Raw genomic sequence first — 23,154 nt, 5'->3', positions numbered from 1 at the left:
GAGAGGACACACCCAGGAAGAAAAATCTGAGCAGGGCATTGGGCAAAGGTTGCCCTAATATGTGGGATCTGCGAGAGTTCAAGCTAATATAAAGAGTTTCAGATCAGTATTAAGAAGTCCAGGTCACCTTACCCAATGTTAGTGACATGTTATTTGTTCAAATTTGAACCAGACACAAGGCTAGACACTGCACTGAAGTTAAGAACAAAATGGATCAGCATTTACATTTACGCATTTGACACATTTATCCAAGGTGACTTAAGGCCCGTTCACACCACTAATACCAACTAATACCATATTAGCATCCATACCGATGTACAATAATGTTCTGTTTATTGTAGGGATGCACAATATATCGGCCACCATATCGGTATCGGCCGATATATGTTCATTTATGATGTTATCGTTATTGGCCCGATAAGAAAATTTGGCCGATATATTAAAGCTGATAAATAATATTTCCTCCAGCTGAGACACTTCAGATGCGCACTGTTCACCATGACGGTTTTGAACTGCTTGAAATATCATTGGAATCACATTTCAAAAAGGAAAATACGATTAAGTGCAACATGTTTTGTCATATAGGCTACATAAAATTATAATGAGAACATTATAATTGTGTGCTTGGGACATGGCTTTTAATGGTGAGACTTTTGTTTTTGTTTTATGTTTTTGCCAATATATCGGTAATCGGCTTTCAAATATAAAGAATTATGTTTAATTGTAGCCAAAATGTTTATATCGGTGCATCCCTAGTTTATTGTAGCGCATGCTGCAGTTACACAGCACCTGATGCTTTAAATGCATATCGTTCATCAGCTGGAAAATAATTCCTCTGTGCAGTTATCATTATAACTGTGGGTTGGATTTCTGTACTCCCAAAGAATTAGAACGATTTTAGTTACCATCTTTGGTCAGAACAGGCCTTTACAATGCATTCAAAATACATATTTTATCAGTTGATGTTATCCCTGGGAATTTAATCTTCCAAAAAAATCTCTCAGAAACTAATATACTTGAATTATTTGAAAAGAATACCTTTGTCTTGAATACAATGGTAGAGATAATGCCCAAACAAGCATAGATGATAGCTGTGATCACAAGGATTTAATGTGAATTCTCTTCTACAACATTTTCTGCCAGTGATATCCTTAACTGACTTCAACAAGCCCAGTTTCACAAGAAAAATCCATTTCATTCATTCTGAAAATAGATTTATATTGGTAAATCACAATTCAAATTGGTTTACTGCTGCTATTTTGCTGTGTGAGAGTGCCACTGTGTGGAGGGATGAGGTAAAGTGACTCAGAACTACATGCAATTTACACGCAATATCTATTGGATTATAGTTATGATGATGAGTATAAGCTATTAAGAGATAAAAACCGGTTATATATTACTGTACTTCATATAAATAAAAGGGAAAACAAAGCTTTCAGTCTAACATCCAACCATCCATCTCTGCCTAATGGGAAGAGTAAAAGAGAAAAAGACAGAGGAGACATAAGAACATTAAGTCGTTGTGTGTGTTTGTGTACTTGTGTTTGCTTCTAAAATTATTTACCCTATATTTGAACTGTTCAGTGGTTCTTGAGCAGCAGGCCTGTTGTCTGATCTCAGTGATGGCAGCATTCAGATGTGCAGTAGGAGCGCTGTCAACCCCCACCAGCAGACGCCCACTCGGTTGTGTCCAGAACGACAGCATCTCATACACAAACAACAGGAAAATCAACAAATCCAGCAGAGTACCATCCAGATATAAGTGTGCTATACAGTTAAAGAAATAATCTGTTCCATAATAGTTCACACATGGTTCAAGCACTTATTAATGTTGATAAAGAATAAAAAGATAATGGAATGGATGGAATGTAATGGAAGTTCCATTACTTCATAAAAATATCTTGTTTTATCTTTTTATTCTTTATCAATTTTTATTATTTCTTGAACCATGTGTGAACTAACATGGCATCAGGTTTTGTTTAGTAGATACTTTCGGATGTAACCTTTAAAGTGAATAGGCCTAAGTATAATTGAATTGAAATTGGATACAAATAGGCTACTAAATAGCATAATACTACTAGTAACAATAATAGTAGTAGTAATATTAAAATATTAGTATAACAACAAACTACAGAAAATGTATTAGAAACAAATAAATGTAATTTACAGCATTGTTTGTTAATCATTTACCAAAACGTTTTGGGCATATTATGCCTATGTCTTCACAGAGTCAGCTACACCCTCACATGAAACTAAAAAATTGGCCTGTTGAATCACTGAACACCAGACTTATATAATATTTAAAATATGAAATGATCAAATTATTAAAATTACTATATTACTTCAAAATAAATCAAATTTCCACACAAAATAACTAACATCCAAACATGGCGACCATGGAATATAAAGGAGGTATTTCCACAATACCAATGCAAGATATAATTTTTTCTACTTTTTGAAATGCATTAAAATTCAAATGAATAATAAAAATAAAAAAACATGGTATTGAGTAAGTTCTAAACGACTTCATCTCAGTCAGTTTACGAAAGAAAGGCTTTACCTGAGCGCGAAGGTAACGCTTTCAGAACGCCGGTCATTGACGTAATTTTCAAGCGCCGATTACAGTGTTTAGTAACGCCATGCGTGCGACGCCGACCACAACCCCCAGCTCCTTTCAATGACATTTGACGAATTTTCCGTGATCAAACACAAATTGCAAACATGCAAAGGATTGTCAGACCTCAGCTTATGCTTCGTGGTTCTCAACAGCCTTGTATAAACAGCATATGTAAGTATCAATGAAGCAATTTCATAACTTTCCTTATGACAACACATTTGTATTACTTCTCTCGGGGAATTAAATCCACAGATTCTAGCCTTCAAATAAATAAATACAAATTCCCCAAATGTCATAGTTTTGAGAGTTGAAACATGAAAGTGAAAAGCAAAGCACATTAATAAAGCGGCTTTAGAGACAGACCACAGGCTGTTAACAATATATTATGTATGCCAATATCAATATTTGGAAAATGTTTGGTGTTTATCACGATAGATGTTTATTCTTGTAATGTTATTTGTTGTAATGGTCAGAGCTCCTGCATATTTTAACAGTCCACTTGAGAACATAATGTTCTCTATGATTTTTGTGTTAAAGAACTTGCTTATCTTTGGATGTGTATGTGCTTTTCAGCTGCAGTGCCATTTGTAAGGGGGTATAGTGTATTGCCTCCCACCAATGATGAAGAGGAAAAAGCCATGCTTCACAGGATGATGAGAGTGGACCATGCAGGAGAATATGGTGCCAACCGAATCTATGCTGGTCAGGTGGCTGTTCTCGGCTATACACAAACACGCCCACTCATTCAGGTATTAGCTATAAACCAAAGCTGACAGTTATTACACAAATGTAACTTTTTTCTCTATTTTGCATGTGGAAGGATTAAGTTATATCTTTTTTTAAGTTACTGTAAGTTTTTATTATTATTATTATTATTTTATTAAGACCAACATTGAGGTCTGATGTGTTATGGAATTATGCATTCGATGTGATGTTGAATGTCAACATCTGATGACATTTCAATTACTGTTAAAGGAAATGTGGGATCAAGAGAAGCAGCACCTGAGTAAGTTTAATGAGATACTGGGTGACAACAGGGTGCGTCCGACCCTCCTGCTTCCTTTGTGGAATATAGCAGGATTTGCTCTTGGTGAGTGTGGCTGTTACATTATTTCTTTTCTGTTTTAGAAAATAATGTTTCTCAAGAATTCAGTCCAGGAAACTCATTTGTTTTATACAATATGTTGGTGCAGACACAAAACTTTTTTTATGTGCACAGGGTACCCCCAAAACCTGGAAATATTGGGATAGTGTAAAATAGTATTATTCAGGCTTGGAAAAGGTATAAATTAATCAATTTCAATCAATTGTTCCACTGTTAAAATTTCTAGTATGCTATCACGGATAACTGGAAAAGTCGTCATGGAAAATCATTGCTCAAAAGATGTGAGAACCCTTTGTGTACTAGAAAGAGTCTTCAATGTAAAATGTAGCATTGGTGTGATGTATTTATTTATTTATTTATTTATTGACAGGAGCTGGTTCTGCTCTCTTGGGAAAAGAAGGGGCGATGGCCTGCACTGTGGCTGTAGAAGAAAGTATCTCAGAGCACTATAACAGTCAGATCAGAACTCTTGTGGAGAAAGATCCTGAGAAGTACACAGAACTGCTGCAGGTGGGTCAAATCCTTAAGACATGGTGGGCTTCATACTTTACACACAAATAAACTAGAATAGTGATGAGGCTCTTGCTTAATTTTTTTTTATTGTCAGATGATTAAAGAATTTCGGGATAATGAAATGGAGCACCATGACACTGGACTTGAGCATGATGCTGAATCAGTAAGTCTGAATAATGGCATGTAACATGATTTGTAGGGCTGGGCGATATGACAATTTATTATATATATCGACGATGTCTCGCAAGTATCACAATTTCGATTATGACAGTCAGTTACCAGACGATCATCGACAATGTCGGGGGAAAATGACAAATATATTTCACATAGCCCCATGCCACATGCACATGCAATAGCATGAATTAAATATTTTCTATAGGCTAGTAGTTAGTAGGGTTAGGAAGAGAAAATCGATTTTCTTGATACCATTCTTTAAAGAGGCTACGTGCAACTTTTTCCCCAAAATAAACGTAACAATATTCTTTTTATTTGACCATTTATGACTCAAACATCTCCTGATGAGCATACTGACACCTTGTCAGCTCACAGTGGGTGCACCTATAAGCCTGTATCCTATTTTTCCTATTTTCTGTCGGGTCGGATTTTTCGCGCGCTGTCTGCGGATGTGACGTCAAGCGCGTTCATGTTAAACGTTTCAGATCACTCTGCCACCACCGCTAGTCAGCAAACAAACTTAGTTTCTCAAACAATATATGTATTTGACTTTTCTTACCTCTGTAAACATAATGTTGACTTCTTTGCAGCGGATGACTTGTGAAGTGTGCACGTACGAGAGCGAGCAGAAAGGAAGAGCAGTTCCGTTTTTTGGCCACAGGTGTCAGTCGCGAGTTTAAATTTAGCCTCTTTAAGCACAAGAAGACGCCAAAGAGAACACTTCTGCTCAGAAAGCAGTGCGCACACAGAAGTGTTCTCTTTGGCGTTCACAGAGAGCCGCCTCTCATATAGTGCACGGACAAATACACACACAATGATGTCAAAATATCCAGGTAAAAACAGTTGGTTTTGTCTTATGTAAATGTAAAAAGTTGAAAAAGAAAAACAGTAGGTGTACCGGAGCCATGCATTGACAGCAGCCTAATAGCTATATACCCGCTGCCACCATTAATGTTAATCAAAGAACAAAAGAAAAAGAAAATCACTCACTGAACTATCAAACATCATTAGGGGCCGAGTCCGAGTGAAGAGGAGAGAGGACCAGGCCTGGAACATTTTTGTTGTGGTTTTATTATGTTTTTATGTGGCAGCCGACCGTGAGGGGCTGCTGCTTTACTTCTGTTTTGTCATTGTTTATTTTTGGATTAAAGTTTGTGAAACGTATCATTAGATAAAGTGCAGTCAAACTCAACATGATGTGTGTTTACGGTGTATGTCGGCAGTGTTGTCTCCGGCGGGGAAGGGCCAGGGCTCGGGTAGACAATATAATTGGATATCGTGATATTTTTTAAGGCGATTATCGATAAAATATTTTTTTTTACATCGCCCAGCCCTAAATTTGTGACTGCATGAACTAGCATATTAAAATATAAAACCTCAATAACAAGAATTGTTTTAATAGTTATTTTTCTAGAGCCACAGATATGTTCATGCTCTGCCATTGCGTGTATTAGTGACACATTGTGCGTCTTTATTGCAGGTGCCTGGATATCAGCTGATGAGAGCAATCATACAGGCTGGCTGTAAAGCTGCAATTTATGTCTCAGAACGAGTATGAATATAAAAACAGAGTATTATTTAAAAGTCACCCTGATGGCTTGTAAATATGGCTTCTACTTTTTGTAGCTTTAAAGCTGATGTAATTATTTTCAGTGTTTCAATATTTTATTCAGTAAGCCATTTTGGGTAGATTTCTCCAAAATCATTGTGGTGCTTGCTCTGTACGTTTGAACATCCCACCCTAGCTGACACAGCATAATTTTGGGGCATGACTATATTTCAATATATAATTAATATATATATATATATATATATATATATATATATATATATATATATATATATATATATATATATAAAATTAGTCTTTATTACCAAAGCCTGAAGTGGGGATAAAGTGCCAGCACTCATGATGGGGAAGGGGGAGGTGTGCTAACCCACTTTGAGCATTGTTTAATATCTCTTTGTCTGGCCAGTGGAAGACAGGGGAAATGTTCAGAAAACCTATTTTAAAAAAAAAAAAAAAAATATATATATATATATATATATATATATATATATATATATATATATATATATATATATATATAAAAAAAATTTTTTTTTTTTTGCAGTTTCAGTTTAGTGACACTAGTGGTGCATATTACATACTTCATCATGACATATTTTCTGGTGCTCTTCCTCACAGCAGTGTGAATGTTTAAAATGTATTTATTTATTATATTTTATACATGGCCTGTATTATTTTATCTCACCCAGCAGGATTTATTCAGAAATAGCATACTGTAATGTTTTATCACTATTGTGTTGACATTAAAGTCATATGTCTTTACAGGATGTGTGTGTTTGCACAAACCACTTGGAACACAAGAGGGCAGTCTTTGCCTTTTAAGTTAAAGGTAATTTGCAGCCACCAGTCATGACAGGGCAATCTGTACCCCAACTGTTAAAATTATTATTTTATGTGAGAAGAAATACCACAGATATATAAACATATTTGGCATGCTATAAATATGCTCATCTGTTATCTTAGAATATCTAGGGACTATCAGTGATGTATGCATACAATATTAGGGGAAGTTATCACAAGGGCGGCTATGAAAACATGTAACATAATCTGAGACGTGGGAAACAGCTGTCTCCATCTCCCTGTGGTTCCCATGACTTAATCTATGAGGGCATGAAGTCAGCCTGGACACTCCACAGAGAGAGAGAGTATGAGAGCCTGGATTTCAGTTACTGTGTCTGAGGAGTTTTTTCAGTATGTTGCCAATTGGTGAATTTAGTTTGAAGCTTTGATAAGAAGAGAACAGGCTATGAGAAGTCCCCTTCCTCCTCTTCGTCTAGAGTATTTTATGCTGACTGTACTGGATAAGAGTTCTTGAGAGGCCTGTTTAGTTTGGCAGATTCTGTTAGTGGGCAGAACTACTGTATACTCGCGTTCAGAGAGAAGGAAGCTGATGCAATCCCTGTGTAACTACAAGTACTCCTCAGCTTCCAGTCTACCATAAACTGTGACCACATGTAACCCTTAACAGACTAAAAGTTTGAGGCTTTCAACTGCCCACTACCCACAGTCTGCCTCTTGTCCCATACTGTCCTTCTCTCCTACTTCAGAAGGTTTTTATTTCTAAACATATCTTCCATATAAGCATTTGCATTGCTTAATGTAATGCAGAAGCTGCCACGCAATCTTTTATTCTCATAATAAGTCTGTGTCAGAGGAAGCTGACCCATCTGGAAACACTGCATGAGTTGCTCATTGTGAACAGATCACATGTCTTTACGTCTTAGTAGCACACTACAGCTGAAGCTCTTTTAAATAGACTTAAATGCAGAATATATATACAAAACATCTCTGGATATTTGACTGTCAACCCTTCACCAGTAGTAATGACTAAGAGTATTAAAGGTCTTTAGAACTTCTCTTATTAGCACAAACAAGTTCAGACAATGTGTGTGTTGTGCTCAGAAGCTTATTATGCATCAGTGTTATGAATCATGTAATTGTGAGACTGTTTCTTAAAGCTTGTATCCCTCAGGACACAGATGCTAACCACAAGACATTCTTTTTACAGTAAGAGAGCTGCGTTCAACTCAGTTGTAACTGCAAATCATTAATGCATGTATCTGTTGTTTTGTAGTTGCTGATCCCCTTCAGGCAGCTTGGTATTTTTAGAGTGAGCTGCATCACTATCAAAATAGCTCAAGAAGACTGATAAGTAGGTTTATGACAGAAACGCTGCAGTAATTGCCTCCTCTCCGTTGCCTTTTCAAGTTCCCTATAATGAAGATCACTTCCTTCCTCAGGCTTCTTCTAAATTCCAACGGACCAGTTATGTTGTTATTTAAACAGTTCAGCCATCCGTATTTAGCGAGCTGTCTCTGTGTTTATCCTCTGACGGGTCATACAGGTTTGTGTGACTTAGCCAGGTGCTGCTATGTGTTTCTGTGAGTGTCCTTACTTGATGCTAACTTTCATGGCCATGGGCACTGTTTGTTTTGAAATCAGAGGGCAGAGGTAGCAACATGCACTGGGTGGGAAAGGTGTGGTTTTCTGTTTGTGGCTACCTCAGTGTGTCTGATATGAAGTGAAACCGCGGACTAACCGACTATTTGCTTAAGTTTAAATTCAAATTCTGTACACTGTACACAGGGCTTTATGCATTTGTGATAGATGTGATTAGGAGTATTTGACTAAGTTTTGAAAAAGCCATTCTAAAAACTTATGTCCATAAAGCAAGATAATATTAAAAGGCTTATGTCCATACAGCAGTACAAAAGCACTCTGTGGACTGATTAAGAGAGATGACAGAGGTTTTTTGTTCAGGATCACAGGGTCAGTGGTGACCGGGGGAAGGCTCGTGCTGAGGTTAGGGGTTGGTAAAGGATCTATGAAGATACAGAGATCTTACTGTGAACAAACCTTTAAAAGAGAAATGCTGTGCGCGCGCAGTGTTTCTGTAAACTTTCTCAATGACCTTCTGTGTAGCTTACTAGGGCCACACCTCTACTGACATCTTTTATAATTTATTCTAGTCATTTTACAAAAGGAGTTGTGTGATGGTATTAGTGAACATACTTTTGTGTTCCATGTTGAAAAGAAAAACACAAGTTTGGATTGACATGAGCATGAGTGTTTGTATGAACTTATACTTTAAGAATAAGCACCCTTTTTTAACATTTATAAACATTTGATTTTTGGTCACATTTTTTTCAATCCATGCATGTGGTATATTCATGTTGTGTAAATATCTAAGCTAAGGGCTCATTCTGTCAGTAAGCACTTCCCATTTTGAAATCTGTTTCTTTAAGAGAAGAGGGAGGAGGAGTGTGGACAGGCTCTGGGTTTTGAACGCCTCTTTTTTTTAAACAGAAATTCCTCTCTCTCAAGAGTTTGGCATTTCCTCTGAGCTCACACACTGAGAGCCTGCTCTCCCGTTTCACACAGTGCTCACTTGTGTCAAAAGGGGGGATTTTCAAACATCCTGAACGAGAGGACTTCTCTTGCCCTCAGCACACGCTGCATCTGCAAAGAAACTTCACTTGGCAAACTTCCTCTTACACAACGGTTTCTGCTCGAGAGGGCTAAAAGAACAGCTCGGTCTTGTTTTCAGCATCTGGATGAGTGGTTAAGCATGGGCTAGCCCCAACTTTTCCCACAGAGCTGGAGTGGACTGGAGGAGGAGGATGAGCGTTTACACACTCAACCTCAGGTTGTTCTGGCCGCTGGTCACTTGCATTCTCACCGCCCTGCTGCTACTGCACCAGTACATCATCAGAGGATCTGAGGACCAAGGGAACGACTGCTCTGATCAGGGACCTGGAGCTGTCACACTCTTTAAGTACATCCTAGCATTTATCTTATGTTTCTTCTTTATAAAGTACTGCTCAACTCAACCTGGCTCTGCTAGGGGGGCTTTCCACAAAGTCCCGGAGGGGCAGGGAAAATTAGGTGTCTCCAAGAGAGAGCTACTGGACGATCACTACGAGAGGCATGTGCGTCTCTCTCCACATGTGCTGGGCCACAGCAAAGCCCATGTTGCCAAGCTGGTGAGTGAACTAGTAAGGGTGGGTCGCACCAATGTCCCGCCGGAGTCTTCACTGGCCTTCCGGGGTGACTTCATCCAGATCGGCAGTTCCTATGAGGAGCACAAGGTGGGCTCACCTGACTGCTTCGACATCCTTGTGCCTCTGCGGGAACCTCGTGGGCTGAAACTGGAGGCCAACGTTTGTACTAACAAACATGGAGGGCCACCGCTGTGCACGCTGAACACGCCTCGCAAGGCGGAGTGGGCACGTCGTCACAAGGCCTTCACGGACACGTTTATGCACTTGCACAATGCTCAAAGTGTCTATAGGATGAGCCCAGATTCCGTACAGCGCTGGTTTTACACAGCCACCCAGCGCTGCCTCGCTACTTTCCGTTACATGTTTGAGCAGCGCTGCTCCCTCAGCCTGTCTCTCAGTGAGGAGCAGCAAGTGCTCCTCCATCTGACACCCCGCTCTGATTATGTCTGCTGCCACATCTCCATGGGCGTTCGGCTGATCCCAGCCTTTCCTCTCAGTGATGGTGCCTTCTTGGTGGCATCCCGGCAGGGTCAGCGAGGAGAAGACCTTTGGACAGTGTACTTTCCCAGACAGGAGCAGAAACTGTTAACATGGCTGAAAGGTAGACTGCCCTCCAACTCCTGTCATCTGAAGTGCCTTCAACTCTTAAAAGAGGTACGTAACCTCAGTGGGGAGACGCTGGACTTGAAGTCCGGAGCTGAATGGGGAGGAGTGCTTTCGTCCTATGCTCTGAAGACCGCTTGGCTTCGTCTGCTGCTCAGTACGCCCCCTGAGGCCTGGGACGAGTGCAACCTTGTGGACCGGCTGGATGATCTTCTTCGCAGTCTAAGGGAGAGCCTACAGTCTCGGGCTCTTTGCCATTTACTCCTCGGAGGCGTTAATGGGCTTCTGCCAGACTCTGTCGCTCTGCCCAAACTTGTGAAGGAGACGGTACCCTCCAACCTGTGGGCAGAATTTAGTGACATCACCCTCGATATGGTCTCCGCCCGACTGGCTTACTCATGGAACCACCTCCCTCGCCTAATTCGCCTCGGGCGACCGCAGAGAACCAGCCTTGGCAGAGGTGTTCACTGCAAATATATTGATGCAGAGTAAAGGTCAACTATGATGTTGCTGAACACATATCGATAGCTTACTACATCTCGGTTTATCTTTTTTGCATCTGACTTTTCAAAATTAAGATAATTTAAGTTTGAGATTTTTTTTCCTCAAAAGGTAGCAGTCAAAGCACTAGATTAGAGCACAATAGTAGCATTTAGTAGGTATAGCAATAATTTTAACAAATCAGTCTTGGTACTGTACAAATAACTATTGTACTGTAATTGCAGGACAGAATTTGAAAAGCAAGGTCTGCAGGAAGGTAGCCTTTCAAGAGCAGGGTTGGAGACGCCTGATTTAGGCATTAGCTTGGAGATGAAACTCATGCGTTTGAGAGCTGCTAGACTTGTTGACTCAGGTTGACCATGATGTCATGGTTATGGGGTAGTGAGCAGTCAAAACAGCATAAACACCAAAGTTTTTCCACACCCACACAGTATTAGTAATGCCAGCCTAAACGGATGAACTTCCTGTTTTGAAGGGAAGAACTGCAGCGTGACCACTGTAAAAATCTGTCTGCTGTTTCTTACAGACCCAAATATATTCTTTATTCTTTATTTTGAATGAATGAATTAATGAATTATAATGTTTCATAACTGTAGCAATTTCAATATTGCTTAATTGATTGTTAAAGCGTTCCTTTGTTGTGTCAGATCATAATTACTGCTTTAGTTCACCTCAGTGTATTACCTTAATTGGCACACTTGAGTATATGGCATAGCTTCACTTCATCTTGCCTGTCTACAGGGACCCCAGCTTGTGTGCTGTGCACGTGATCTTTTCCCTCAGAGACATGGCTCCATAGGCTGTCACCATGGAGACATGCTACCTCAGCCCAGGGTCACTTATTTATGCACTAGCTGTAGTTTTAATGGCTGATTACATTGCATTTACTTTACGGCAGCAGAGATCCTTATTGATCTGTTGCTAGTGCTGAGCGTTACAGGGTTAGTTTCTTTAGGCTCTTTCCTGCTCAAACCTCATCCATCTACCTGTTATTGAACAATGTGTTCATGTTCATTTATGTCAGACATATCTTAGTTTCATCAACTTTGCAGGGAAATGTTTGTGGTACCTAAGCAAAACTCTTTGAAGCTTCTTTTTTGTCTGTTGCCTAAAAGCGGAACAGAAAATAAAATAAGGAAATGGAAAAAGAACATGCTCTAAAAACAATGGTTAAATGTAGTCCAAAACAAGCAATATAAAATACAGATTAACTCATGTTGAATGTATATGTATATTAATGTACATGCAATTTAATGTATATTTGGTACTGTATGTGAATGTAAGTTGATTTTAAAACAAATTGTACTTTATGTACATAGTGTAAAACAATGTGTGTGAGTATGTGTAGGTGTATATATATATATGTATATGTTATGTATATGTATATGTGACCCTGGATCACAAAACCAGTCATAAATCGCGCGGGTATATTTGTGGCAATAGCCAACAATACATTATATGGATCAAAATTATTGATTTTTCTTTTATGCCAAAAATCATTAGGATATTAAGTAAAGATAAAAAGTAAAGATCATGTTCCATGAAGATATTTTGTAAATTTCCTACCGTAAATATATAAAACATTTATTTTTGTGAGTGAATGCAGCACAATCACGAACATAAATGGACAACTTTAAAGACGATTTTCTCAATGTTTCGGGGGTTTTTTTGCACCCTCAGATTCCAGATTTTCAGTTGTATCTCGGCCAAATATTGTCCTATCATAACAAACGTCAATGGAAAGCTTATTTATTCAGCTTTCAGATGATGTATAAATCTCAATTTCAAAACATTTACCCATGTGACTGGTTTTGTCATCCAGGGTCACATATTTATATATATATTAATGGATATAATTTATACATGTATTTTATTACATGAATTTAAATAAATATCTATATTTTGGACTGCACAGAGTTTTGTTGAATATTTGTTGATTGTAACAGCTGAAACAATTGTTTATTTTTTTGACAGTGATAGAGAAAATAGGACAGGGAGACAGAAATAATTTCAAAATAGCAATTTATTATTATTATTACTATTTGCCATATCTTTTTCTATAAATAGGTGGTGAGATTGTCTCATTGAAACAAAATATACCTGCTTGAGGTACACAATATATCTTAGAACTACACAAAAAGAGATATTTTGTATATGTTTAGATCACCTCTAAAGTGATTATTACATATTTGTCAAATGACACAGTGCAACGTGTTCTATTAAAAAAATACATTTTCATAATTATGAAATGCAAACTGGTTTCTTTGCACTCAGACACAGCCATGCTAATTATCGTCTGTATAGTCTTGTTTGGCAGTGTTTATTCTCAATAGAGTGTTATGTTTAGAGTGATGTGCTACAGTGTAAATTATACTGGGGCTCAAAGCTGGTGCTCTCTAACATTAGGACATCATCTCATCCTTTCTAATTATCATTTAATTTATGTACTTGCTTGCAGGATTTGATTTGTTGGCAAAGTAAACCACAGCTGTAATCTGAAGTCATGGAGGCATGATTGAATGTGGGAGCCACCTTGAGGTCAGTATCTGTTTAGGGGACAAATAATTTAGGATTAAAAGATTTTAATTAAAAACAGTAAATTCATCTTTTAACAATCTGACATTACGCTCTGTATCTTTACAGTGTCTGGTTCTCAATAATGATCTCAAATGATAGATGTCTTTGGGTGTAGGTGGGTCGTATACGTTTACTCAAACATTCTATTTAAACCCAGTCATCCACTTGCAGTAGATGTATGGCAGCTACAATTAAATGAGAATCATTTACTTAATATCATACTCAAACTGCTCAGTGAAACTGGATGGGTGCCGTTTACATTCATGCATTTAGAAGACTTTTTTTCCCTTCCAAAACGAGGGACATAAACAATTTGTGTTGAGTGCCATAAATATACCAGCATTTGTCAAACTCCAAAAATGACAGGGAAAGAAAAAGCACAAACTTCATGCAACAAGCTTTCTGAAGCTAAAAACCTAATATGACAGCAGAGGTCACTGTAAGTCTGATTTCTATGAGACATGCCTTTCAACATGTTTTCAAGAGCAGAAACAAATGAAGCGACTAAATTCATACAATCTCTAATTCTAATCTATCCAATTCTATCTACATCCAACTGTTTAACATGCCATCCTTCCAACCTCGAATATAAATGTTTTACATCATCCTGTATTACACACAATGTGGTTTTCACCTAAAATCTTTCTTTTTACCTGAAACTTTCTTTTCTGCTTCTTATTTATTTCAAATGCTGCAGTTTAATGCAACACCTACCTCTTTTCTATTCTATTCTATTATATTATATTCTTTGCCAGTCTACGACTTTCTAGGTAAGTCTTAGTTCCTCCCAAGGTTCCTTCTTCATTTACTCAAACATCTTAGGGTTTTTCCTAGTTTTTCCTTGCCCCTGGCACTCTTTGCCTTAGTTTGTAAAGCACTATTTTATTATATACAGTTTTGTTTGTAAAGTGTACAAATTTATTGTGAAAAGCTCACTAGAAATGCATTGAAGTGAATGAAATTACAAAATTTGGAGTGGGTGAGATTTTTTAAAGATATTTTCAAGAAGTGTCTTGTGCTCACCCATGCTGCATTTATTTGATAAAAAATACAGTAATATTATTAAATATTTGTTTCTATTTCTATTCTATTTGTTTCGATTCTATTTTAATATATTTTAAAAAGTAATTTATAACTGCGTCATTACTCCAGTCTTCAGAGTCACATGATCCTTCAGAAATTATTCTAATCTGATTTGCTGACAGTTTCTGGTCTCCATTTTTTTTTCCTACTATGAAAGTCAATGGGGACCAGAAACTGTTTAGTGACCGACATTCTGCAAAATATCTTCTTTTGTGTTCTACCAAGGAAAGAAATGCATACAGGTTTGGAACAACTCTAGGGTGTGTAATAAATGATGACACAATTTTCATTTTTGGGTGAACTATCCCTTTAATTTCTTTAAAAAAAAAAAAAAAAAACTCTTTAGTGTCTGTTTTTCAAGTGCTGTAGATCAGTCGAACACTCTCTGTGAAACTCTACACCCCATAACCTGACATGTTGCTCAGACTACATGCGAGGCCGTTCCGAGTCGGAACAGCTAACGCAGCAACAGGTCGTGTGTCCCTACCGTTTCCAAGGAAACTTGCTTTAAAGTTCCCTGTGTTCCTGTCTACGTTCCACCCACTCGGGTAACAATACAGCACCAGGAATGACCTTCATATAGCCTACATCTTATAGACTCTCCAGAACAACTTGTGCGTCATGTCTTAAAGACGGTAGCAAGTCTGCGTACCTCAGTCAGTCACAGTCGGAGCAGCAGCAGGTGGCCGCCGCCGCACAGACCCCGCCGGCTCTCATAAACTCCCCGTGTAACTAACGTTAGCGTGTTGCCGTGGCAGCAATTAGCCCCTTCACCTGCCGTCTGCCCGTCTCTCCTCAGACTCTCCCTCTGTTCGCGGTGAAGTGAACAACAAGTGGTTGCAGGCAGCCAGCGAGGTGTTGTAAAACAGACTGGAGGAGGCGGGGAGGGATGAACATAACAGATTTGATATACATCAGTGCTTCTGCAAACCTGGATGAGTCACTGGTCTCTGAAAGAAACGCAGGGCAGGAGGGGGAGAAGGGCGCTGCTCTCTCCAGGGAGAGGAGAGCTCGCTGTCTGGCGTGTCATTTCTGAGGGCTAGGCACGACTGGAGAGGGAGGCAGGAAAGACAGGGAGATTAGGTGTCTGAGTGGGTGGGATTGAAGATGATGGGGAGGAAGAGGAGATAGAGAGATAGCTAGAGAGGAAAGAGGTTTGGTTTTGTTTGTTGTTTTGTATTTGGCTCATCACTCTTGAAGTAGATTTCCTTTGGCTGGTTAGAGGAACCAAGTCCATAGAGACCTGAATTCATTACTCGAGTCACATCTACAGATTTTTCCTTCCCTCTTTTCTCTCTCTCTCTCTCTCTCTCTCTCTCTCTCTCTCTCTCTCTCTCTCTCTCTTACTGAGTAAATCTGGATCCAGAGAGTGTCATGTTGCTCTGGATGGGAAGTGAGACAGTGGGGCGAGAGTAAGAGGAGGATGGCGTACACACAGGTGAGTCCCAGTCACTACTTTCCTATCTGGATCCTTCTGGATTACACTTTTCATCTTCATATGTGTTTTCCTTGCTCATTCGTTCATAATCAGATTTTTATTTTTTTATTTTTTATCTGACAATTATTTCTGGTCAAGGCCTAAAACCATTTCAGTTTCCTAAATGTATGATTTGTTTGTATTTATTGTGACCCAAATATGAAATATTAGGATTTGATGAGTTAATTCTCAAGATATATTTGTGGACATATTTTTTTTCTCTGTCAGTAAAAACTTAATGGCAATTGATTTATATGGGATTTGGGATGTGAGTGATATTTTCATTTAAATCAGTATAGGCTGCAGACAGACTCGCTGATGTTTTTTGTGAATTAAGTATGAATGCAGCTTCTTTTTGACGTTTAAACTCTGTGGCGGTGTATTTGTGTGTCTGTATGCTGTATTATGATTTATGGAACTGTGCTAAAGACCCCTGGTATGGCGCTTGCTGGAACTGGCCATGTGGACCAGTGGGGATAGTGTCCCATCCCTCCCATCTCAGTGACCCTAATGCGTCATCTCTGCCTGAGCCGGCGGCAGCAAGGTGCGGGCTGGGTGGGACAGGAGTTCGTATCACTGTTGCCATGGTTACGGCCACAGCTAATTGCTTAGACAACATTGGGCCGCTGATGAGGAGCAAGAGAGCAGGAACAGGGGGTGGGGAACGGCAGAGAGAAATCAACCTGTAGATGTTCACAGGTGTTGAAAGGAAGGAATATAACAGTCCTGTGTGTAAGCAGTCAGATAAAATGTTATGTGTCCCTTATAAAGTCTGACCAATGGTGTTAGATATTTTTTTAAATATAGATTAATTTGAATGTGGCTTTTCGGGATGCTTATCAAAATAATTAGTGCAATAACACTTTAATGCAAAGGTGGATTATTACAGTGCTCTTAAATTAAAACCCATAATATAAAACAAGTAGGACAGTATTTGAGGTTATAGCAACTGTTTCATTACTGGATGTAGTTTCAAAGTTTTCTGCTTTTTTATTTTTCAATCAGACCAGCACCTCAGGGAGCACACTTACCCAATATATATACTACTGTTCAAAGCATTGGTGTCTGTAAAAGGTTTTAATGTTTTTGAAAAAAGGCTCTTACACTCACCAAGGCTGCATTTATTTGATCAAAATACAGTAAAACATTAATATTGTGAATAATTATGTGAAATATTATTACAATTCAAAATAACTTTCTTCTAATTTAATATATTTTAAGTGTAATTTATTCCTGTGATGCAAAGCTGAATTTTCAGCATCATTACTCCAGTCTTCAGTGTCACATGATCCTTCAGAAATCATTCTAATGATTTGCTTCTCAAGAAACATTTCTTATTATCAAAAGTTGATAACAGTTGTGCTTTCAAAATAATTTTATGGAAAGTTTGATCTTTTTTTTTCAGGATTCTGAATTATTTTAAACAATGCAATGTTATTTACTGATACTTTTGAGCAATGTATATCATAGAAAACATGAACATGCTGAAATATGTCTAATAATATTAATTTTAAAAAATGAGATTAGGCAAAGGTTGCTAACAAATTTCATTAATATTAATTATTAAAATGTTTTTTTTTATATATATACAAATAGTGAACATTCAATAAAGAGACCTGTCCTCTCACTGAACTCTTTTTTTCCTCTTATTTCCTGTGCATGAACTCAATTCTCTGCTGCACTCGACCTTTGAAAAAGAACAGTTGGAGCCTGTCAATGAGGTATGTACAGAAAAGTAATTAATTCAACCTTCTAACTGCTTATATCTTTTCATTAACAATGTAGAAAAATGGCTACTGTATTTTTATAGCAACTCCAAGATCCTGTTTAACAATTTATCCGTACATGCATGACTCCAAATAAGTTAGAAATGTAGTTAGAAGCTTGACACCCTCAGACCATTAAATGCTTTGAAACATAAACTTGCTTCCATTCAAAAAAAAGAAGAAAAAAAAAGAAAATGATTGTGTTTACATAATCAGAGTTGTATTTTGACCTTTTATTTCTATCTCTTGGGCTGGATTTTTTTTTTTTTTTAAACATCCTGTCTCAGGTCATTCATTATTTAACCAACTACATATTCAGCCTCAGCGGAGGTGAGAGTGACTTGGCTTTTTGGAGCGAGTAATCTTTATGATCTTGTTGTGTTTTTCTGTCTCGTTGGAGTCAGCTAGTCTAAATCAAGCAAGTTTTGTTGTGAAAAGACTAACATCTCTTTCTTGAAGGACCTCTATCCAAACATCTGGTCTCGGTTCTGGTCAACCTAATAACAGTCACACTGAGAAGTGACTGAGTAATGTTTGTCCCGCCCCAGTTTCATGTTTCAGTTGGAAGCATGTCCCAACGGGAAACAAAACTGTTTATTAAAATGTGTGTATATATATATATATATATTCACTCACCTAAAGGATTATTAGGAACACCATACTAATACTGTGTTTGACTCCCTTTCGCCTTCAGAACTGCCTTAATTCTACGTGGCATTGATTCAACAAGCTGCTGAAAGCATTCTTTAGAAATGTTGGCCCATATTGATAGGATAGCATCCTGCAGTTGATGGAGATTTGTGGGATGCACATCCAGGGCACGAAGCTCCCGTTCCACCACATCCCAAAGATGCTCTATTGGGTTAAGATCTGGTGACTATGGGGGCCATTTTAGGACAGTGAACTCATTGTCATGTTCAAGAAACCAATTTGAAATGATTCAAGCTTTGTGACATGGTGCATTATCCTGCTGGAAGTAGTCATCAGAGGATGGGTACATGGTGGTCGTAAAGGGATGGAAATGGTCAGAAACAATGCTCAGGTAGGCCGTGGCATTTAAACGATGCCCAATTGGCACTAAGGGGCCTAAAGTGTGCCAAGAAAACATCCCCCACACCATTACACCACCACCACCAGCCTGCACAGTGGTAACAAGGCATGATGGATCCATGTTCTCATTCTGTTTACGCCAAATTCTGACTCTACCATCTGAATGTCTCAACAGAAATCGAGACTCATCAGACCAGGCAACATTTTTCCAGTCTTCAACTGTCCAATTTTGGTGAGCTCGTGCAAATTGTAGCCTCTTTTTCCTATTTGTAGTGGAGATGAGTGGTACCCGGTGGGGTCTTCTGCTGTTGTAGCCCATCCGCCTCAAGGTTGTGCGTGTTGTGGATTCACAAATGCTTTCCTGCATACCTCGGTTGTAACGAGTGGTTATTTCAGTCAAAGTTGCTCTTCTATCAGCTTGAATCAGTCGGCCCATTCTCCTCTGACCTCTAGCATCAACAAGGCATTTTTGCCCACAGGACTGCCGCATACTGGATGTTTTTCCCTTTTCACACCATTCTTTGTAAACCCTAGAAATGGTTGTGCGTGAAAATCCCAGTAACTGAGCAGATTGTGAAATACTCAGACCGGCCCGTCTGGCACCAACAACCATGCCACGCTCAAAATTGCTTAAGTCACCTTTCTTTCCCATTCTGACATTCAGTTTGGAGTTCAGGAGATTGTCTTGACCAGGACCACACCCCTAAATGCATTGAAGCAACTGCCATGTGATTGGTTGATTAGATAATTGCATTAATGAGAAATTGAACAGGTGTTCCTAATAATCCTTTAGGTGAGTGTATGTATGTATATATATATATATGCATACATATATACACACTCTCGTTCAAAAGTTTGGGGTTGGTTAGATTTTTTTAATGTTTTTGAAAGAAGTCTATATAATTTAAATAATAATTTAAATAACTGTTTTGTTTTTAATATATTTTAAAATGTAATTTATTCCTGTGGTGGCAAAGCTGAATTTCAGTATCATTACTCCAGTCTTCAGAGTCACATGATCCTTCAGAAATCAATATAATATGATGATTTGCTGCTCAAAAAACATTTCCTAATATTATCAATGTTGAAAACAGTTGTGCTGCTTAATGTTTTTCAAAACTGTGAAACATTTTTCAGGATTCTTTGATGAAAAGAAAGTTCAAAAGAACAGCATTTATTTGAAATAGAAATCTTTTATAACTTTATAGATGTCCTTGCTGTCACTTTTGATCAAATGAATGCATCCTTAAGTGAAAAATTATTAAATTTCATTCAAAAAACTATTTTGAATAGTAATGTAGATATCTTTAATTAAATCACTCACATTTTATTTATTATTATTATATATTATATATTTATATATATATTTTTTTTTTTGTGGATTGGCTCTGACTTATAGTTTACTACAAAGTCCCACTAGAATAGAGTCCCAATAGAATTTATTTCTCAGAGGCTCTTGTTACATTTACACTTCAAGCTGCAGTTGACTAGAAATAACAAAACAAAAAATATCTTTGAAGCACTGATCGTTCATTGCCATTTTATCATCATAATTTGCCTTGTAAGTATATTCTGCTGCCTGTGCAGGTAAATCAGTTACTGTTTACTGGATGGTCTCTTTGTGTCCCTTTGCGGTCTTGATCTCAGGGTCTTCTGTCCAGACTGTCTGACTTGCTGTTGTGTCGCTGGTCGTGTCGCTCCTGTTGGCAGTGGTGCTGGGAGTGCAGCTGCTGTCAGTCCACTGATGAGGAGGTGGAGATTCTGGGGCCTTTTCCAGCTCAGACTCCATCATGGCTGTGAGTACACACCCATACACAAAATAACCCAGAACAACATGCATCTCATCTGTCTGCTCTCGCATCATAAGAGTCAGAGTCAGAATGAGACTGAATACAGAGTTACTGAAAAGGCTTGTTTTTGATCATGTCTCATTTGATCGATTTAATGCATCCTTGCTGAATAAAATGTATTGATTTCTTTCAAACAAAACATATTACTGACCCAAAACTTTTGAATGGTAGTCTATAAACAGTAGTATGCTACATTATTGTCACATGACCTCAATTTATTTCATATTTAATTCAGTAAATGGTGCTAGCAGTTATGCAATTAAGTTGATACAGTAAGTCTGAATGTTAATCCAATTTTGGGTCACACTTTACAATAAGATTTCATTAGTTAACATTAGTTAACATGAACTAATAATAAACTGCACTTCTACAGCATTTGTTAATCTTTGTTGATGTTAATTTAAACGTTTACTAATACATTATTAAAGGGGTGGTATAATGCCCTTTTCACAAGATGTAAAATAAGTCTCTGATGTCCCCAGAGTGTGTATCTGAAGTTTTAGCTCAAAAATACCCCACAGATATTTTTATATAGCATGTTAAAGTTGTCCCTTTTTGAGGGTGAGCAAAAACGCACCGTATTTTTGTGTCTGTCCCTTTAAATGCAAATGAGCTGCTGCTCCTGGCACAGAGGGCGGAGCTTCAAGAGCTTGTGTCCTTTTACCTCACACAGGACATGCACTGAAAATTTCAAAAACTTTTAGCCTTTTATGTACAAACCGGAGTCAGACAAAGATGGAGAGACTCAAGAAGAAGTGGCAACATGTAGACAACATTTCTGAATAGTTAGTTGATGATTTTATGTAGCTTATGTGTAGTTATCTTCTAGTCATTGATTAGCATATTCTGTCATGATAATCTATAAATTGTGTTCCTGGGGGAGGGGTTTATGTAAATTTTAGGGTTTGTGATGTCACTAACCCAGCAGGAATGTTTGTTGTAGTCCTTAAAAAGCAATTTCTTTAAAAGAAAATATCTCCCTTTGCTTTGAACTTTGAGCGTCGTAACTGCACATGTTGTTTATGCTCAAACAGCAACATTACACATTAACTAAAGTTAGAAAAGTGAAATCATAATCAACCACCCCTTTAAAATCAAAAGTTGTATTTGTTAACATAAGTTAATGCACTGTGAACTAACATGAACAAAGAATGAACAACTGTATTTTTGTATTTTAACGTTAACAAAGATTAATGTATTGCTCATTGTTAGTTCATGTTAGTTAATACCTTAACTGATGTTAACAAATAAAACCCTTTTGTAAAGTGTTACATAATTTTGTATAAAATAATTTTGTATAAAGTTGGCACTGGCAGTCTGATTAAAAACATAATAATTCAAGAAAGAGGTTATGTTCATTATGAATATGGATGTAGTAGTATGTAGTAGTAGTAGTATGCCAAAAGTTTGATGTACTACTCTCACGTTGATTATACTACATTTCAGGTTTAATTCAGCATGTGGCATACAGATATCATCTCAGAATCCAGTTATCTTAGTTAATTTGTATTTTAAATTATTCACATGTAAAATATCTTAACTGTATCTTCAACTAATGAAGAATTACTCCACTGATTTTTATATTTTTTTAAATTGGAAGCATAGTGGAGCACACTGCATTGTGACAATTTCTCCATCAGCGATTTAAATTTAACACTGTGTATTTTGTAAATGTAGTACATACAAAATACATTCTGGTACTCCGTTCATACCATAGACTGGTTCATACAGAGAATACACATGCATGATATGCATGGTAAACATACTATATATTACTCTCTCTCTCTCTCTCTCTCTCTCTCTCTCTCTCTCTCTCTCTCTCTCTCTCTCTCACTCACTCACTCACTCACTCACTCACTCACTCACTCACTCTCTCTCTCTCTCTCTCTCTCTCTCTCTCTCTCTCTCTCTCTCTCTCTCTCTCTCTCTCTCTCTCTCTCTCTCTCTCTCTCTCTCTCTCTCTCTCTCTCTCTCTCTCTCTATATATATATATATATATATACACATATACACACACACACATGCATACTTTGCGCTGTATACATGCTGCAAAAATAGTATGAATGTAATTGCGAAATTCAAGGTGCTCAGTAAAAGGTTATGGCATCATAGTTGTGATATCCTCTACTGAGTGTAAGCTTCTTATAAAGTTACAATATATTTACTTCTCTACTTACATTGCAAATTACCTGCTTAATTTTAAGGCTGCAATCCGTAACTTTTTTGGGTTAAAAATGATCCAAAATAAATAGTATCCAAGTACATAA

General features: G+C 37.8%; 3 protein-coding genes across 4 annotated transcripts in view; all 3 read left to right on the top strand.

Annotated features, from left to right (window-relative positions):
- Positions 1-2,635: 2,635 nt before the first annotated feature.
- Positions 2,636-6,200, top strand: LOC311094199 (5-demethoxyubiquinone hydroxylase, mitochondrial-like). Its single transcript, XM_084131969.1, has 6 exons — positions 2,636-2,788; positions 3,191-3,366; positions 3,593-3,707; positions 4,093-4,232; positions 4,330-4,398; positions 5,890-6,200. Exons 1-6 carry the CDS (start codon positions 2,722-2,724, stop codon positions 5,965-5,967), a joined length of 645 nt encoding a protein of 214 aa, XP_083988095.1. The 5' UTR covers positions 2,636-2,721; the 3' UTR covers positions 5,968-6,200.
- Positions 6,201-7,724: 1,524 nt separating this feature from the next.
- Positions 7,725-23,154, top strand: part of syt17 (synaptotagmin XVII) — a 33,045-nt gene continuing 17,615 nt past the window's right edge. Inside the window, exons 1-4 of one of the 2 annotated variants that reach the window (XM_084089267.1) lie at positions 7,725-8,360; positions 13,543-16,182; positions 17,925-17,942; positions 20,685-20,833. In XM_084089267.1, the coding sequence (XP_083945393.1) occupies positions 16,168-16,182; positions 17,925-17,942; positions 20,685-20,833 (182 nt within the window). In that variant the 5' untranslated portion in view covers positions 7,725-8,360; positions 13,543-16,167. Of the gene's footprint in view, positions 8,361-13,315; positions 16,183-17,924; positions 17,943-20,684; positions 20,834-23,154 lie in introns of those variants that run through there. The other variant, XM_084089268.1, reaches the window with a different exon arrangement.
- Positions 9,118-12,996, top strand: itpripl2 (ITPRIP like 2). Its single transcript, XM_084089256.1, has one exon. The coding sequence runs from the start codon at positions 9,600-9,602 to the stop codon at positions 11,073-11,075; it is 1,476 nt and encodes a 491-aa protein (XP_083945382.1). The 5' UTR covers positions 9,118-9,599; the 3' UTR covers positions 11,076-12,996.

Source organism: Abramis brama, assembly GCF_963993115.1.
Source record: "Abramis brama genome assembly, chromosome: 1".
Taxonomy (NCBI): Eukaryota; Metazoa; Chordata; class Actinopteri; order Cypriniformes; family Leuciscidae; genus Abramis; species Abramis brama.
This window is presented reverse-complemented; position numbering and strand designations above follow the sequence as displayed.

Excerpts from the sequence above, each read along its gene's own strand:
- itpripl2 (XM_084089256.1), top strand. The coding sequence starts at position 9,600 with ATGAGCGTTTACACACTCAACCTCAGGTTGTTCTGGCCGCTGGTCACT.
- LOC311094199 (XM_084131969.1), top strand. The coding sequence starts at position 2,722 with ATGCAAAGGATTGTCAGACCTCAGCTTATGCTTCGTGGTTCTCAACAG. Across the intron at positions 2,789-3,190 it reads GCCTTGTATAAACAGCATAT|CTGCAGTGCCATTTGTAAGG; the intron begins GTAAGTATCAAT and ends TGTGCTTTTCAG. Across the intron at positions 4,399-5,889 it reads TTGAGCATGATGCTGAATCA|GTGCCTGGATATCAGCTGAT; the intron begins GTAAGTCTGAAT and ends TCTTTATTGCAG.